Source organism: Sminthopsis crassicaudata, chromosome 5 (assembly GCF_048593235.1).
Source record: "Sminthopsis crassicaudata isolate SCR6 chromosome 5, ASM4859323v1, whole genome shotgun sequence".
Classification (NCBI taxonomy): domain Eukaryota; kingdom Metazoa; phylum Chordata; class Mammalia; order Dasyuromorphia; family Dasyuridae; genus Sminthopsis; species Sminthopsis crassicaudata.
This window is the reverse complement of record NC_133621.1, coordinates 301,637,203-301,656,829: the sequence shown is the minus strand read 5'-3', so window position 1 is coordinate 301,656,829 and position 19,627 is coordinate 301,637,203. Positions and strand designations below refer to the sequence as shown.

Genomic DNA, 19,627 nt, shown 5'->3' with positions numbered 1-19,627 from the left:
TAAAGATAAGGGGGGGGGGGTGTTTTATTTATTTATTTTGAAAATGAATCTCATCATCCTCCAGAAAATTCTGCTTTTCCAACATAGCTTATTAAATGAATCTACATTTAGTAATTTAGAGACTAACTATATTAGTGCTTAAATAGTAGATTTAATTTTAATCTTAGAGAAGGAACTCTTTAGGAAATGTAAAATCATCTTAAGATTGTGATGGAGAGATGCTAAGTATATTTTTATCAACATTTTTTTCCAATTTGTTGAGATTAAAACACTTTCAACAAATAATACAACTTACAAACAGTATTAGATATAACGTCTATCTTTTGTTTATTAAAGGAAAGATAGAAATTTCATTTAACTGATGTTTACTCCATGTAAGGAGGCTGTCACAAGTTTGTATGTTTTGTTCCATCAGCTGAATGGATTTATCAAAAAACATAAAAATTTTTTTTAGCTTTTTAGTTTCAAAATATATGCATAGTTTTCAATATTCACCCTTGAAAAACCTTATGTTCCAAATTTTTTCTCTCCCTTAGACAGCAATTAATCCAATATACATTAAATATCTGTAATTTTTCTATACATACATATTTCCTCATTTATCATGCTGCACAATCGGATTAAAAAGGAAAAACAAGAGAAAATCAAAAAACAAGCAAACAACAAAAAAGGTGAAAAAACTGTTGTGATCCACATTCGGTCTCCTTAGTTTGGATGCAGATGGCTCTTTCCATCACAAGTCTATTGGAATTGGCCTGAATCACTTCATTGTTGAAAAGAGTCAGGTCCGTCAAAATTGACAATCACCTAATCTAACAGTGTTTTCTTGGTTCTGGTCACTTCACTTTGCATCAGTTCATATAAGTCTCTCAAGACCTTTCTGGAATTTGCTGATCATTTCTTATATTCATATACCATCACTTATTCAGCCATTCTCCAACTGATGGGCATCCACTCAGTTTCCAGTTTTTCACCACTACAAAAAGGGCTGCCACAAACATTTTTGCACATGTGGATCTTTTCCCCTTCTTTATGATTGCTTTGGGATATAAGACACTGGATATGCATAGTCTGATAGCTCTCTGGGCATAATTCCATATTGTTCTACAGAACAGTTGGATCTGTTCACAGCTCCACTAACAATATATGTGTCCCAGTTTTCTCACATCCCCTACAATATTTATCATTATCTTTTCCTGTCATCTTAGCCAATCTGAAAGGTGTGTAATGGCACCTCAGAGTTATCTTAATTTGCATTTTTCTGATCAACAGTGATTTAGAGCATTTTTTTATATGACTAGAAATAGTTTCATTTTCTTCATCTGAAAATTGTCTATTCATATCCTTTGACCATTTATAATGGCTTGTATTTTTATAAATTTGAGTCAATTCTTTATATATTTTAAAAATAAGGCCTTTAACAGAATCCTTGGATGAAAAAAATTTTCCCCAGTTTTCTGCTTCCCTTCTAATCGTGTCTGCATTGGTTTTGTTTGTACAAAAACTTTTTAACTTAATATAATCAAAATTATCCATTTTATATTTCATAATGTACTCTGGTTCTTCTTTGGCCATAAATTCCTTTCTTCTCCATAGATCTGAGAGGTAGACTATCCTTTGTTCTTATAATTCATTTATATAAGAGTGATAACTCTTTGTGTTTAGATCATAAATCCATTTCAACCTTATCTTGGTATATGACATTAGGTGTGGATCAATGTCTAGTTTCTGCCGCACTAGTTTCCAATTTTCCCAGCAATTTTTGTCAAATAGTGAATTCTTATCCCAGAAGCTGGGGCGTTTGGATTTATCAATTACTAGATAGCTAATAATTGATTATTGTGTCATATAGCCTTAACCCATTCCACTGATCAACTCTATTTCTTAGCCAGTATCAAATGGTTTTGATGACCACTGCTTTATAATATAGTTTTAGGCCTGATATAGCTACATTACCTTCTTTTGAATTTTTTTCATGAATTCCCTTGAAATACTTGACCTCTTGTTCTTCCAGATGAACTTTGTGATTATTTTTTCTAGCTCTGTAATTTCTTGCAAGTTTGGTATGACACTGAATAAGTAGATTAGTTTAGGTAGAATTGTCATTTTTATTATATTAGCTCAGCCTATCCATGACCACTTGATATTCTTCTAATTGTTCAGATGTGACTTTAAAACAACTAAACTTTTTATTTTAAAAATACAAACATTACAAAGAACTTTTTAATCCAACATTCCCTGTATTTTAATACAGATAATAATACTTTTTAGTCTTCTCTTCTTAGCTAAAAATGTATAGTTCCAACTGGGCCTTCATCACCTAGCATTACATAGTATGCCGGAAAGTAAGAGACGAGACAGATAGAGATAGGCAGAGAGGAAGAGACAGACTGACAGACATAGAGACACAGAGAGACAGAGACAGAAACAGAGACACACAGATGGAGAGAGGCAGAAAGAGGCAGAGGAAAAGGGAGACAGAGAAAGACAGAGAGAGAGACAGACAGACAGACAGACACACAGAAAGACAGAGACAGAAACAGACTGAGGCAGAGAGAGAGAGGGAGATAGAGAAAGACAAACAGAGGCAGACACAGACAGGAAGAGAGAGGGAGAGAAAGACAGACAGAGACTTAGACAGACAGACAGAGTCAAGGTGGGATAATATCAGGGGGTTTAAGACCCTTTTCTGGGGCCAATTCTCCAGCCCACATCAATGGGTTGGGTCCTCCAGAGGAAGGCCTAGATTCAAAGGTACCCTCTGGGGTCTGCACATTTAAAATACAGCTCTCGAGCTCCTACTAGCACCTGTAATCACATAATCTGTTCTAAGTAAAAGCATTTTACTAAGATGGTAAAGAACAGTGGGTGCTCAGATACAAGGAGAATGGGCACAAATCTAGTCACGTGGGTATCCATGAGAAGGACATCTATGGAGAAAGCAGCTCCCACTCCTGCTGGTCCTCCCACTGGGCACAGAACGTCATTTGGAAGAGGGGTTCAGGCAGGTCCCCTGGATCTGCCCCTCTCCAGAGCTCAATCTCAACTTGCTGGGGGGGGGCGGTCTGCCAGTATCTAGGGAGCCCAGCTTGCTTTAGCTGCCATGACTGGCAGGGCTAATGTTTGTTGGTTATCCCCTGGGGGAGCTTTATGAAGATTCAGGTAGATATTCATGCCAGGTAGAGCCTAAAATCATCAGTGTTCTTCCTCATTCCCCCATACACACACACACACACACACACACACACACACACACACACACACACAGAGTGGCTCTTGTTTTCCCACAAATCCCCCGGTTTGTTCTTTGCTGCTCTTCCTGCCCCAGTCATGGTTTTTTATAAGATTATGCCACCCCCCTTTCCACCTCTTGCTCATTTATGATAATCAAATCACCAAGTTGTTGCAATTGAAAAGCATGTGGAAAATATACTGCTCTGCGACTTCATTCAGAGTGTAAAGACTCATTCTCCTGCAGAAGAAATGGTTGAGGGACCCTCAGAACAGGGAGTGCTGGGGTGGGGAGGCTTAGAACAGGGGATGTCAGAGCTGGGAGGGAGCTTAGAACAGGGGATGTCAGGGCTGGGAGGGAGCTTAGAACACGGGGTGTCAGAGCTGGGAGGGAGCTTAGAACAGGGGGTGTCAGAGCTGGGAAGGAGCTTAGAACAGGGGATGTCAGAGCTGGGAGGGAGCTTAGAACAGGGGATGTCAGAGCTGGGAAGGAGCTTAGAACAGGGGGTGTCAGAGCTGGGAAGGAGCTTAGAACAGGGGATGTCAGAGCTGGGAAGGAGCTTAGAACAGGGGATGTCAGAGCTGGGAAGGAGCTTAGAACAGGGGATGTCAGGGCTGGGAGGAGCCTGAGAAAAGGGGATGTCAGAGCTGGGAGGGGTATTTGGATATGCTCTAGTCCAAAGCTTCTTAAATTGATTTGAAACCCCATATGGGGGTCATGTTACTGAATGTGGAGGCTACAAAATTACAGTTTACTATCTGTAAATGTTTGATTTGCATGCCTACTTTATATTCTTATATACCCAGAGTTGTGTAAAAATTTCTCAGTGAAAAGAGGTCACAAGTGGAAAAAGTTTAAGAAGTCCTGATCTATTACACACATATATTGTATCTAGGTTATACTGTAGCACATGTAAAATGTATGGGATTGCCTGTCATCTAGGGGAGGGAGTAGAGGGAGGGAGGGGAAAATTTGGAAAAACGAATATAAGGGATAATGTTATTTTTTTAAAAATTACTCATGCATATGTACTGTCAAAAAAATTATAATTATAAAAATTAAAAAAAAAAAAGAAGAAGAAGAAGAAGCCCTGATCTAGTTCAACCACCTTGTCATAGAGGAAGAAATTAAAGTTTAAAAAATGGAAGGCTCTTGTTGGCACTTATTCAGGGGTTAAAAGGCAAAGACAAGATTCCAAATTAGCTGGCCTGACTGTTAGACATGCTGCCTCTCCATGTGAGGGTCTCAGTTTCCCCATCTGTAAAATGAGTGGGCAGCTCAGCTGAGTTCTCAGATCCCACCCAGCCCTGACATCCCATGGTTCACCTGTAAAGGTGGTGACAGACTCCACCTAGGTGCCTGAACTACAGCCACGCAAGCACAGCTGGCTTGCCCAATCCCGTGGAGCTCACACCCAGTCTCTTTGGGCTCCTTGCTTCCAAGCTTTAACACAAAACAGGTTTGAGCAAGAGGAGGATTGAGTGGGTGAGGAAATGGTCTCAGGAGACTAAACATGGATCCTCTCCCTGCTAGAATTACTGAGAGCACTCCTCAGTCATAATACCAATGATGGTCCATCACAGATCCTATAAACCAGCCTTTTAACAAAGGTCCTCCAACTCCCCTCCACCCCCCAGGCAATTGGGGTAAAGTGACTTGCCCAAGATCACACATCTAGGAAGTGTTAAGCGTCTGAAGTCATATTTGAACTCAGGCCCTCCTGACTTTAGAACTGGTGCTCTATCCACTGAGCCATCTAGCTGCCCCCAGTCCTCCAACTTTTTGATCTCAGGGCTCCTTTACATACTTGTGTTGAAGACCCTAAAGAGCTTCTGTTGACATATGTAAAATCTGTCAATATTTACCATGCCAGAAATTATTATTATTATATATTATTATGAAAATAATTTTGATCTCTTAGACCCCTCGCTTTCAGGACCCTCAGGGACTCCCTGACACCATCCTCTGAGAAGGTTATTCTAATGAATAAGTTAAAAGCTAGTTCTTTCTTTTCTTTGTAAGGTTCAGAGAGAAACTATATTATCTCTCAAAGGATGACCTCCAAGTTGCAAGTGACCCATCCTTTGAAGTGGCTCCCTTCCCCCTCTCCCAGAGATATTGAGTTCTTGCTTAGGAATATATCTCCACTGGCATGGCTGTCCTAAACACAGAGAGAACCTAGAGTGCCCTTTGTTAGGGGTGTAGCCCCCTGCTCTTTGGGGACAAAGCTGCAGCAGAAAGGACTGCTCAAAATTATCTCTGCTCTGCCCAAGAGATGCTGAGACCAAACATTGTGTACCCTTTGATCCAGCAATACCAATCCCAGGTCTGTATCCTAAAGAGATCATTAAAAGGGGGGAAAGATCAACAGGGACAAAAACATTTATAGCAGCTCTTTTTGTGGGGGCTTAGAATTGGGAATTATGGGGATGTCCCTCATTTGGGGAATGGCTGTCCTCAGACACTTAACACTTTCTAGCTGTGTGACCTTGGGCAAGTCACTTAACCCCAAATGCCTCAGGGGAGAAAGAGAGAGAGAGAGAGAGAGAGAGAGAGAGAGAGAGAGAGAGAGAGAGAGAGAGAGAGAGAGAGAAATTGAAAATTGTTTTTGGTTTTTTTTTTTAAGAAAAGATGACAAAAACATCTTAAAAGATTGTAAACTTCCTTGAGGACAAGAACCATACCTTCCATTTCTTTGTAGCCCCCACAGCCTTGCAGATAGCAAATATTCAGGAAATAGATATTAATTTGATTTATTTTCCACAAATATTTTTTTCATAATATTCTAGTAGGAGCTAGTATTTACTATGGGGTCATAGGGGGAACTTAGAGGCCGTTGAGTTGAATCTCCTTATTTTATCGCTACAAATGCAATAATCATCATCAAGTGTTTATCGCAGCGCCTAGTGTGTAGTAAACATGGTGTAGATGTTAGCTATTATTATTATTACAAATGAGGAAACTGAGGCAGAGGGAAGTTGTAACTGGCCAAAGCTCATCCAGTTAAGTAAGTGTCTGAGGTAAGATTTGAATTCAGGTCTAGGTTCCTGGCTCCAAGTCCAATACACTCTTCAGAGATCCACTTAGCTGCAGTTGGGCCAGTGGAGAAGACCAGCCTGGAGCTAAAAGTAGCCGGTGGCTGATAGAATTATAATAGAATCTGGTCAGACATGAGAAAAGGTAAAGCCTGAGAGAATCTCCCTCCAGGTCAGCTGTAGTCTGGTGATAGACCAGCGCCATTTATGTTCCTAATATTGAGCTAGTGATGATAGCCAGTGATAGTGATGAGGCAGAGGTTGGAGGGAGACATAATTTGACCAAAGACCTGTGAGAGAAGGAGGAGGGAGCAAAAAGCTGCAGATGGACATTGTTTTCGAGCGGTCATATTTCTCTAACATACATTTATGTGAACTAGGAAATTCAGAAATAGAAATAAATGGAGCAATTTTGTTAAAGTTAATGTGCTTTAAAAAAAACAACAACAACATGGTTTTGTGGAGTTTTTTGGGTTTTATTTGTATATTGGAATCTGTTTGTTGATTATTAAGATTTTTTTTAAGGGAGCAATTGCCAACTTGTGATTGATTTCTAGTGACAGGGGCTGCCGCCAAGATGAGCGATCGGCTGGAACTCAAATCCTGGAAGTCTTGTCTCTTTGCTAGCCTGTTCTCAGCCTTCTGGCTTTTTTTTGCCCTGAGTCTGGGATTTGGGGGAAGCTTTGAAGATTTCTCCCCAAGGAACAGGTGACATGAGAGAAGAAGGCAGGGCAGTCACCCAGGGTGATGAATGGAATGGTTGGGGAAATAGCATCTTTGTACCCAAGCCTGCTTTGGGGGTACCACTCTCATTCCTCTGCAAAGAAGCAGGTAGGCCAGAGAGAGGCCTGTGGGAACTGAGTGTGGATCACAATATAACAATCTTACTCTTTTTCTTGTTGTTTGCTTGCATTTTGTTTTCTTACTCAATTTTCTTTCCTTTTTGATCGGATTTTTCTTGTGCAGCAAGTGAATTGTCTAAATGTGTTTACATATATTGGATCTAACATATATTTTAACATATTTAACATGTATCTGATTACCTGCCATTTAGGGGAGAGAGTGGTGGGAAGGAGGGGAAAATTTGGAACACAAGGCTATGCAAGGGTCAATGTTGAAAAATTAGCCATGCATCTGTTTTGAAAATAAAAAGCTTTAAAAAAGAAAAGAAAAGGAAAAAAAAAGTGAGTGGAGAAATTGAGATCTTAACAGGAGTGTCTGCAGCCACTGTGGAAGATGAGATTTCAGAACTTTCAGGGTGATGTAGTGGATAGAATCTGAATTTTAATTCTTCCTCAGATGCTTAATAGCTGTGTGACCCTGGACACTCACTTAACCATCAGGAGGCAACATGAATTCCTAGTGCACCCCACATTCAGCCCAATACAGGCACACGGGCTTTATTTACCAAAGGGCAAAGGACAAGAACCATCCCCTCCTAAACAAATGAGGATCACAGCTTTTCCTTCCTTTTTCTCCCCTCTCCCACAGCTTTGGTTCCCAAGGATAAATGACCTCTACCTGCCACTTCCAGAGACCTTAGGGCCTCCCACTAGACTGGAGCTGACTCCTTTGCACAAGAGTTTTGTTAGCTTCACGCTGGGAGGTTGATGGGTTCTGTGGATCTTTTCCCTCCTCACATATCTCAAAGATGGCAGCAGCGTCCTTCACCTTCTGGCCCTGAGCACTGGGTGGGGACTTACAGGTGGCCTCCCCAGGCAAGTTCTGGCCAGCTAGCCACCTGAGAAGAGAGGGGAGGTTGGAAGGACTTGAAAAATAGATGACAATGGATCTGGGCTTCTTCTCTTGGGAAAGAGGAAGGGCTCTTGAGAGCTGAGTATAAGGAATGGGGAAAAGGTGGCTATAGGGACCCCCTGACTGAAGCCTAAAGCTCCAATGGGGAGAGATCACCCTTGGGGATATACCCGAAGAGACCTTGGGGCACCGACTTGGGCACAGAGGTTCTCAGAAACCTTTTGCCTTCCTCCAAGCTGTCCTCCCAAGAGACTGGGTTTGGGCAAAGCAGAGGCAGATAATGCGGTCCCCACAGGCAAGTGGAGGGGGGTAGACCAGGGCCCTCCTAGGGAGATCATCTTCCTTAGAACAGAAGCAAGAGCCCAGAAGGATTGATCTGGGTGAGGTCCTTTCCCCACTGCCATGCAGAGGGGCTGGGGAGGGCATACTCACCTGTGGAGTGGGAACAATTGGCAGTCACAGCGTAAAGGGTTCTCCCTGAGATTGATGACCTCCAGTTGGCTAAAGCCATCCATGGCTGGCAGCGTCTGCAGCTGATTCTTCTCCAGGTACAGGCTCCTGAGCCCAGGCTCCAGGCCAGCAAATGCCCCAGGAGAAATCTGGAGAGAAAGGTGACAAGGATGGTTAAGGATTGGGGTGAAAGTGGGGGGAGTCTGCAGCCTCAAGTGGCAAGATGAGTGCTGCCCCTTTCCTTTGGGGCTCAGGAGTGTCTAATAACTCGTATTTAGAATGGAGAATGTCTGATTTGGGACTTAGAATATTGGTTATTAAAGCTCAAGGACAGGCTTAGAATAGAGAATACTAGAGTGGGGGGGCTGAGACTATTTAGTAAATTGTATCTAGTACAATTTCCCTTTTTTGGTTTTTTTCAGGAGGTAATTAGGGTTGAATGACTTGCCCAGAATCATAGAGATTGTGTCTGAGTTTGGATTTGAACTCAGGTCCTCCTGACTCTATCCACTGCGCCATCTAGTCACCCCCATCTTCCTTTTTTAAACAGGCAACGAAGCTTAATTCGTGGAAGAACTGGAACTGGAGCTGAGGTTCGGGTTGCTAATTCCTTCCTAATGCTCCCTCCCACTACCCCATGATGCCCACCTTCCCTTCTTTGGACCAGAGACCTTGCCCTGCAGCTCTGCTGCCTCTCGTTTCCCAGAGTTCCCACCCTGGGACCTCATTCTTCAGACTGGGTACTGTTTCCCTCATACCCTGCCCCTGATTATCTCCAACAGACACTAGCTGTGTTGCAGTCCCCAGGCACCTAGACCCAGCCCCTCACACTCCTGCCCTCATCCCTCTAGTCCTAGAACCATGATTAAACCATGGGGTCACTGCTCCTATGTGGAGTCAGTGACTCTGCTCCCATGTGGCTCCCTTGTCATCCCAGATCCAGAGAGTCCCTTCCTGGGACTCCATCCTCCAAGATGTGTCGTCTCCCCAGTTAGGACCCAACTGGTACCTGGCACCCATTGGCGCTTAATAAATGTTCTTCCTAGCACCTTAAGTGCTTAATAAATGCTCTTTCATTCATTCTTTCCTTCTCTCTGTCCCTAAACCCCTTCGTGCTTCCTTCTGGGAAGCTCTTGGTCCTCTCCCTCTGCCCCTTCCTCACCTGCTGGAGCCCGGTGTTATTGAGATAGAGGTGCTGTAAGGATTTGGCCACCGGAACGAAGGCCCTTTCTGGCAGGCCCCCCAGAGGGTTGCCTGACAGCTCCAGCTCCCGGAGGGCAGGCAGCCCCTCCAAAGCTCCCGTTGGCACGGCGGGCAACTGATTGCCACCCATGTAAAGTCCCTCCAGGTTCGGAAGAGGCCCAGGGGAGACCCGCGAGACGTTGTTGGCGGTCACGTGGAGCCAGCGCAGACTCGGTCCGGCGGCGAGATCGCGGAGGGCCAGATGCTGGAGGGCGTTGTACTCCAGGTGAAGGCCCACCAGCATGGGCAGAGCCCACAGCACGTCCCTGGGCACGTGAGTGAAGCGGTTGCGATCCAAGTACAGGAAGCGCAGGCGGGGGGCGCCGCGCACGGCGGCGGCGCCCAGCTCCGAGAGCCGGTTGTCCGAGAGGTAGAGGTAGGCCAGTTGGCCCAGCCCGCCCAAGGCCCCCGGTGCCAGCTGGGAGATCCTGCCGTGCTGCAGGTGCAGGGACACCAGGCGGCCCAGCCCCGGGAAGGAGCCTCGGGGCACGGAGGTAAAGCTGTTCCAGTTCAGGTCCAGGAGCCTGGTGCTGTTGGGGAACCCGGAGGGGATGAGCCATAAGCCCCGGTTCTCACAGCTGCTGTGGTTGGAAAAGGAAGAGCAGGTGCAAGCCGGCGGGCAAGGCTTGGCGGCCGCGTCCTCCTCGGGCGCCCCAGCGGGCTCCTGCTGCTCTCGCCCGCCGCCGGGTCTCCGACACAGCAAATCCTCCTCCCGCAGGGACTCCAGAGCTTCTCCTCTCAGGAGCGCGGGCTCTTTGCAGCGCCCGTCCATCATCACCCAGTTCCTGACGGCCCAGTCGCGCAGGGGGCGCGCGGCGCAGTCGCAGCGCAACGGGTTCCCGCTCAGGTTGAGCTTATGGAGCCGGCCCAGACCCCGCAACGACGGCAGCGTCCTCAGCTGGTTGTCCCGGAGGTCCACGGTGTAGAGCTGGGGGCAGCGGGAGAAGGCGTCCGCGTCCACGGTCTGGAGAGAGGCCCCGTCCAGGGCCAGGTAGCGCAGCTCGGGCAGCGCCAGCCCTTCCTCCCTCCCCAGGCGGCCGAGCGGGTTGTGGCCCAGGTCAAGGTGGGCCAGGCCGCGCAGGTGCGCCAGGGCTTCCCAGGGGAGGGCCCGCAGCTCGTTGTGGTCCAGGCTGAGGCGGCGAAGGCCCGGCAGCCCGGCCAGGGACTCTGGCGCCAGGCGGTCCAGGGCATTGTGGGAGAGCCGGAGCCACCAGGCACTGAGCAGCCCCTGGAAGGCCACGTCGGGCACGGAGTCCAAGGAGTTGTGAGCCAGGTTGAGCAGGTTGAGGTAGGGCAGCCCTCTGAAGGTCCCCGGCTGGATCTCTTTCAGTTGGTTGTGCTCCAGCACCAGGTGCCTGAGCAGGAGCAGCCCATCCAGCGCCCCTCTGTGCAGGACCGAGATGTTGTTGGAGGCCAGGTTGAGGTGGGACAGGTAGAGCAGGCCTCGGAAGCTCCCTTTCTGCAGCGTCTTTAACTGACAGTTCTGCAAGTCCAGATGGGTCAGGTAGGGGAAGGGCTGGAAGACCCGGGGAGGAATCATCTTTAAAACGTTCCCTTGGAGATCAAGCTTCCGAGTCATCTGTAAGGGAGAAGAGAAGAGAAGCAGGCTTTATGGTGAGACTTCCATGTGTCCCTAAGAGAAACAGGAGTCTGACTTCATATTTGTAAAGGGTTTTCTATTTCTGGGCTTCTCGGGCCAATAGAGAAGGAGAAGGGAAGGAAGATAATCCGGAAATGAAACTTAAATGAAATGGAGAAAAAAGTGTGTTCCCAATGCCTGGGCTTCTCAGTGAATAGGGAAGGAGAAGGGATGGAAGATAATCTGGAAATGAAACTTAAATTAAATGGAGGTGCCCACTATCACCATTACTATTCAATATAGTACTAGAAACTCTAGCCTCAGCAATAAGAGCCGAGAAAGAGATTCAAGGAATTAGAGTAGGAAATGAAGAAATCAAATTATCACTTTTCGCAGATGACATGATGGTATACTTAGAGAACCCCAAAGACTCTGCTAAAAAGCTATTAGAAATAATTCAGAATTTTAGCAAAGTGGCAGGATACAAAATAAATCCACATAAATCCTCAGGATTTTTATACATTACCAACACAATCCAACAGCAAGAGATACAAAGAGAAATTCCATTCAAAATAACAGTCGATAGTATAAAATATTTGGGAATATATCTACCAAAGGAGAGTCAGGAATTATATGAGCAAAATTACAAAACACATCCCACAAAAATAAAGTCAGATTTAAATAATTGGAAAGACATTGAGTGCTCTTGGATAGGCCGAGCGAATATAATAAAGATGACAATGCTCCCCAAACTAATCTATTTATTTAGTGCTATACCAATCAGACTCCCAAGAAACTATTTTAATGACCTAGAAAAAATAACAACAAAATTCATATGGAAGAATAAAAGGTCGAGAATTGCAAGGGAACTAATGAAAAAAAAGTCAGAGGAAGGTGGTCTAAGTGTAACTGATGTAAATTAAATGGAGGAAAAAGGGTGCCCCCAATGCCTATGCTTCTCAGCAAATAGAGAAGAGGAAGGGAAGGAAGATAATATGAAAATGAAATTTAAATTAAATGGGGGGAAAAAGTATAACCCCAATGCCTGGCACAGAGTAAGTGCTTAATACATTTAATTAATTTAGTTTATATGTTATTATTATATTATGTATATGATATTTATATTATTATATATTACATATAACATATATAATAATATAATATATAATGTAATTGTATATAATATAATATACATGGTATTTAATAATATAATATATAATATATATAATATATAAATTAAATAATTTACTTAATACATTAATACAGTTGCATGAAAAATAAAATTTAAAAATCCATAAAAAGGAGGGATAGTGATCTGTATATGGCAGGAATGGAGGGCAAAAGCTTACCATTTCCACCTTCCATATTTTTGCTAAGTGACACCTTGAGGCCTGTTGAAGCTAGAGTAACTTTCATAACATTGGCACTAGCTGCCAAGAGCATGATGGGAATGGGCAGAAATTACTTCACCTCAATCTATTTATCAGAGGAACTGAGGGTGGCTTTCTGGAGCAAGTGCAGTTGGGGAAAAAAGAGTAATGATTTGAGGGACCCTTTTAAGTGTCAACCGGGCGAGGCTGCAGGACTGACAAACAAAGGAGCTAAAAGTGTATTGATTGCCTCCGGTTTTATATACATATATATATATTGTATATATATATATATAAAATATATTTGTATTATATATATAAATATATATATAAGTATATATATATATGTATTATATATATATATAAGTATATATATATATAAAATATATTGTATATATATATATATAAAACCGGAGCCAATATATATATTGGGGGGGGGGGGAGCTGAGGCAATCAGGGTTAAGTGACTTGCCCAGGGTCACACAGCTAGGAAGTGTTAAGTGTCTAAGACCAGATTTGAACTCGGGTCCTCCTGACTTCAGGGCTAGTGCTCTATCTACTCCACCACCTAGCTGCCCTAGTTATATTGACTGAGCAGACTCACAAAAGAACAGTAATACTCCCTTTGAGGAAAAAGTTGCCCCAGCACCAGAAGACATTATATAGACAGATGTCCATAAGCTCTAAGGAGAAGCAATTAGGAGCAGATTCAGCAGCAAAAAATTTTGTGAGCTATAGGGGTGGGGTAGAGCAGTGTGAGAACTGAGAAAGGTGTAGCCCTAGAAGCATGAGTTGTCTAGCCTGAGATTCTGAGAGAGATTGAGCATCTCCTTGTATAAAGGAATTTCCTTTTGTTATTTATTTTGCTACTCTATCCTGTTTAAAAGCTTTGCTATTTTGATTTGGAGTTCCTAGTTTTGAATTATAATTCAAATAATATGGAACTCTAGTTCTGTAGTGTAAACCATGGTAGAAATTGCATGAATGTTACTCTTCCTGTAAACGGTCCCAAAGTTATATAGGACCTATATACATTTCACTAATCAATGCATACCATAACCCATATCCCCATTCTATACAATATTTGTGGATATCTTCTCTTTCATAGTAATAACAGTAATAAGAACTCCCACTTCTTTGTCAAGTACTGCCCTCACAAAAGTCCTGTAAAACAAGAAGTGATTTTTTTTAAAATTCAGACTCATGATTTGATTGGGAAAGAGAACTTTTGGCGTGGGACTTCCCTCCACTTAATTGTCCATAAATTATAGTCTCAGGGAGTTCTCCAACATATTGGAAGGTTATGTAATAATTACATAATAACAATAATGATAATGATAATAATAGCTAATACTAATACATGTTTGACTCATACATGCTTACAATTATTAATCCTTATAACAACATTGGGGAGCAGTTGCTATTATTTCCATTTTACAGATGAGCAAACTGAGGCAAACAGAGGTTAACTGACCTATCCAGAGTCATATAGTTAGTGTCTAGTCCTGGATTTGAATTGGGGTCTTTCTGCTTCCAAGGCTGGCTTTCTTGTCACTATGTTACATTCCTTCTCTAGAAAGTGTAGTTTCCCCAGATTTACATATAAAGAAATCCCAGAGAAGTGAGTGGTAGTTCAACAGGTTTTTTTTTTTTTTTTTTTTTATATATATATATATATTTTATAATATTATCCCTTGTATTCATTTTTCCAATTTACCCCCCCTCCCTCTATTCCCTCCCCCCGACGACAGGCAATACCATACATTTTACATGTGTTACAATATAGTCTAGGTACAATACATGTGTGCGAATATCATTTTCTTGTTGCACAATAAACATTAGAATCCGAAGGTACATGCAACCTGGGCAGACAGATATTAGTGCTAACAATTTTCATTCCTCTCCCAGTGTTTCTTCTCTGGGTGCAGCTACCTCTGTCCATCATTGATCAACTGGAAGTGAGTTCAACAGGTTTTAAATCCAGATCTCCTGACTCCAGGTTCAACATTAGAAGTTTACAAATGACCTTCCCTAGATGAGTACCATTAAGAGAAAAGTTGTGGGGAAAAAAAATAAATTTAAAAATCAAAAGAAAGACAGAAAGATTTAAAAAGAAACAGAGAATGGTTGCCAGATCCTGTATACATGCTGGTTATTTCTTCATTCGTCCATCTGCTTATTTAACAAACATTTCCTACTAGAGAGGTAATAAGAGGGAGGTCAAAGACCCACCACTGGACTTCTCAGTGTCCCAGGAAACTCTCCAGGAGTGGAACTGAAGACTTCCAGCTCTCCAGCAGCTCAAGGATTTGCCCCATGAATTGGAAATTCCTTATGCTGATGAAATCACTGGTCTATAAGAAAAATCATTCACGCCAAGTTTACACAGAACTCGGGGCAAATGGCTGAGGAATACGTGGTTCAGATGTAACACTGTCCTTACGTCCCCTCGTCTCCCTCCATTTCTAGCACTGTAGCTTCACCTAGTTGGAGTCAGGGGCTCTGAAAAGCCTAACAAGAACTAGGATACATGAATAATAACAATAATATACAATATTATGTTTTAAAGAGGCAGCTAGTTGTTTAGTGAATAGAGCCCTGGGGTCAGGAGGGCCTGAGTTCAAATCTGACCTCAGACACAACACTTCCTAGCCAAAAAAAAAAAAAAAAAAAAATATATATATATATATATATATATATATATATATATATATATATATATATGTTTTAAGATACTATGTGATTGTATAAGACTGCCTGCTATCTAGGAGAAGGGGTGGAGGGAAAGAAGGGAAAAATCGGAACAGAAGTGAGGGCAAGGAATAACGTAAGAAATTACCCATGCATATGTACTGTCAAAAAAAGGTATAATTATAAAATAAATAATAATAATAATAATAAAATAATACTAAAATAAATAAATAAAAAGGTACTATGTGATAAGTATATGTGAAAGAATTCCATGAGGTCCAAAGGAATTGACAACAAGGGGTAATCAAGGAAAGCTTCATGTGAGAGGCAACACTTGATTAGAGCCCTGAAGTCAGGAGGATGTGAGTTCAAATCTAGCCTCAGACACTTATACTTCTTAGCTGTGTGACCCTGGGCAAGTCACTTAACCCCAATTGTCTCAGCAAATATATATGTGTGTGTGTGTGTGTGTGTGTGTGTGTGTGTGTGTGTGTGTGTGTGTGTGTTTTAAGATACTATGTGATAAGTATATGTGAAAGAATTCCATGAGGTCCAAGGGAATTGACAACAAGGGGTAATCAGGGAAAGCTTCATGTAAGAGGCAACACTTGACTGTGCCTTAGGAGACATTTAGGATTTCAACCAGGAGGTAGCCTGATGTAGTTTAAAAAAAAAAATTTAGGCTCTCCCAGTCTCCAAAGCACCCCAGCTATCCAGCTAAGTCATAATGAAATCTGATTAAGGAAAGATATAAGTCCAGAAAGAGGAATCCTTGGTGAAGGCTAAGAGCAAGGATTTCATTCATTTACTTACTCATTCATTCATTCATTCGTCTGACCAACATTAAGCGAGGCACTGTACAAGGGGCTAGGGAGACAGAACCCAAAATAAAATAGTCCTTCCCTACAAGGGGCTTACATTGGCAGATCCAATGTATAGGTAGAAAAACACAAAAAATACAAAGAAATTTCAAGGGAGGCAATAAAGACTGGGGGAATCAGGAGGCCCTCATGGAGGAGGAGGCCCTTCTGTGAGCGCGTGGACTTGCTGCTTAGGTGAATGAGGAAGATTTACCCCAACCCATGCCCAAGCTTTGGGGGTGGTGGTCAGTGTGCCAGCATCTCTGCTCCTTCCCAAGCCCTGATGCCCTGAGCTAGAATTCCAACCACCAGTGTAGCTGGTTGTAGTGGTCAGACCCTGACTGGAGGTGTTCCAACTTACCTCAGGGATGGAGGTTGGCACTTTGGTGAGGTTCTGGTTCTGGCACAAGACGGATCTCTTGCTGTTATCACAGGTACAGATTTGGGGGCAGTGGAAAAGTGAGGAAAGCTTCTCAGAGGACGCCTGGAGCGGTCCCATCAGAAGCAAGAGGCTCAGGTAGTTCCACATCTTCGGGCATCACTATGGCAAGGGAAAACAGAAGATTTATTAGAACCAGAGGGGAAAATAAACATAGAAAACAATGCAATAATAATGTCCCCAAAGGAAAGGTCCTAAGAATGCTGCAGTCAAAATCTAAAGCTCCCATGTCACAGAAAAATGTAGAACACACATTCAGGAACAGTCGGGATCCTGCATGTCTGTGAATAAGAGATTTGGGATGCAATATACTCCAAAGCAAAAGATTTAGGCTTACTCCCAACAATATCCAAAGCTTAGCATAATCCTACAGGAGGAAAATGGATTTTGAATGAAATAAAGGACTTTCAAGCAGTTCTGACAAAAAAGTCAGAGCCAAATAGGAACTTTTGCAAACACGAGCGACCAAAGAAAGCCAGAAAGTTAAGTCATTTAAGCAGCCAGAAATAGTGGTTCTTGCCTGTCATCCCTGAGAAGCTGCTGGAGAATCTTTGGAGTTCTAAGCCAATTGGGAGTTCACACCAAGTCTAGCACTACTAGGGTGAGTGGATAACTAAGGAGAAGTGAATTGGAAGAGGTTAAAACTTCCAGTTCAATCAGTCCTGAGATCAGGTTTATGAGTTGCTCTTATTGTACTTCTAGCTTGGGCAAGACAGAACCAGTCTCCCCCAAAAAGAATTAATTTATTTGAGTATTTAGAAAAAGGTATATGATGATGGAGTGCTAACATTCTAATAGGAGGGGAAAAAAAACCAAGTGATCCTTTGGCACCTGAATGTTTTCAAAGGATATTGAGGGAAATATCAAATTTAAATAAGAAATATTAATTACAATTAATAAGAAAAATTCAGCTTACAAGTTGCACAATAAAGGCAACTTTCTAGCTTGGGCAACACAGAACCAGTCTTCAAAGAAAAATTAATTTGAGTATTTAGAAGAAGGTATATGATGATGGAGTGCTATAATTCTAATAGGAGGGGAAAAAAAGTGATCCTTTGGCACCTGAAAGTTTTCAAAGGATATTGAGAGAAATAAAAAAATATATCAAATTTAAATAAGGAATATTAATTACAATTAATAAGAAAAATTAGGCTTATGAGTTGCCCTTTTTGTGCTTCTGGCTTGAGCAAGACAGAACCAATCTCCAAAAATAATAATTTACTTGAATATTTAGAGGAAGGAGTGCTAACATTCTAATAGGGAAGAAAAACAACAACAACAAAAAAAAACAAGTGGCCTTTTGGCACCTGAATGTTTTCAAAGGATATTGAGGGAAATAAGAAATATTCATTACAATTAATAAGAAAATTAAATAAGAAAAACAAAGGACTTGGGGATAAATTAGTTCTGTTTTGATGGAATAGAGATGGCAGAGAAAAGAGAATGTGAAAGGAGAAACATATTAGTATAGAAAGGAGGAAGAAGGGAGTGGATGAGATATATAATGGATGATGAAAGGGTGGAGGGATTCAGCATCTAAGGATGAACCTTACTCTTACCTCAAATAAGAAAGGAGAGTTGAACACACACACACACACACGCAGACGCAGACGCACAAAGGGTTTAGTAGAAATATACTAACTCTATCAGAAGAGGGGGAAAAACAAAGATGGGGAAAATTAAGAGTGAGGTTAATGTTGGAAGAGTCATGAGCAAACAAGCCCAGCATCCTGATCCTGAGGTGCAGAGAAAAAGGAGAAGGGAAGCAAAGTAAAGAACTAGAATCTAAGGGGAGGAATTAGATCACCTCTTTGATGATTGAGGAATAGCTGGACGAATTTGGTTTATGATTGGAATAGAATATTATTGCACCCTAAGGAATGACAAAAGACAATTTCAGTGAGTCCTGAGTTGTATGAACTGATGCAAAGTGAATTAAAAAGAACAAGAGAACAATGTATCCAAGGACAACAATGATGTACGGAAAAATAACTTTCAGAGACTCAAGGACTCTGATTTAATGTTTGTTTTTGTGTTTCCAGAAGACTGGTGATGAAACATGCTATTCATCTCTTGACAGAGAGGAGATGGAAAGGAAATGCAGAAAAAGACATTTTTTGACATGGCTAGGACAAGGCTACTGTGTGGATTTATTTTGTTTGACTATGCATAAACACTTTTTAATGGGGAGAGGATTGAGGCTCTTTTTTGGGGGGTGTTTAAGTTCAGAATAAAAATAAAATTAAAATAAGAAGTTTTGCCAGAACCAATATAATTTTAAGAACATTGAGGGCACAATTTGGGGAGGGGAGGAGGAAGAAGCGGAAGTTATTAGATGATTAGGGGGAAAACATGTATGGCGTTATTACTGAAAAAAAAAAAAAGATAATTATAAAGTTGCTCAATAATTCTTGACCCACATGCCGGTTTTCTCATCTCTATCAAATCTTTGTGAGAATAAATGCATACATATTAATGACAATATGAGAAAGGAAAGGATGAGGTTTTCTAAGTGATATTGGACAACAGCATGTTTTTACTAAATGATACAGAGTGCAAGAACCCTCTGGGGCACAAAGAAAGCAATTCAGTAGAACAAAAGTCAGTATTCTCCAGCAAAATCTGTTAAGACTTTTAGGTGCTTCTCAAGAGATGGAGAATGGGAGAATTTGCACCTCTCATTCTAGATTTCAGGAGAAACAAAGGAAACAGGCTCACCAAGCACCTGGCCTATCCCATGAGGGATGCCCAGCACAGAACTGAAAGACCAAAGGTAGTCCCTTTACATGTTGGGTTGACTTTATTAAGATTCTGAATATGACACAGCTTCCCGTGTTACTCAAATGGAGTGCTCTCTAGCCAATTGGAGGAAAATTAAATGGATGACGAAGACATATTGTCCATAACAGATCTCTTGGGAGATCCTCAAAACTGAAACGTTCTTCCTCTTTAGCAGGACTAGCAGAGTCCTTGA

At 42.2% G+C, this 19,627-nt stretch overlaps 1 protein-coding gene across 2 annotated transcripts in view; it reads right to left on the bottom strand.

Annotated features, from left to right (window-relative positions):
* LOC141544977 (chondroadherin-like protein) overlaps positions 1–19,627 on the bottom strand; it is a 41,076-nt gene that overhangs the window by 5,960 nt on the left and 15,489 nt on the right. The window contains exons 2-5 of one of the 2 annotated variants that reach the window (XM_074271800.1): positions 16,576–16,755; positions 9,635–11,293; positions 8,455–8,621; positions 7,789–8,008 (exon numbers count right to left, since the gene is read on the bottom strand). In XM_074271800.1, the coding sequence (XP_074127901.1) occupies positions 7,807–8,008; positions 8,455–8,621; positions 9,635–11,293; positions 16,576–16,743 (2,196 nt within the window). In that variant the 5' untranslated portion in view covers positions 16,744–16,755 and the 3' untranslated portion in view covers positions 7,789–7,806. Of the gene's footprint in view, positions 1–6,722; positions 8,009–8,454; positions 8,622–9,634; positions 11,294–16,575; positions 16,756–19,627 lie in introns of those variants that run through there. The other variant, XM_074271799.1, reaches the window with a different exon arrangement.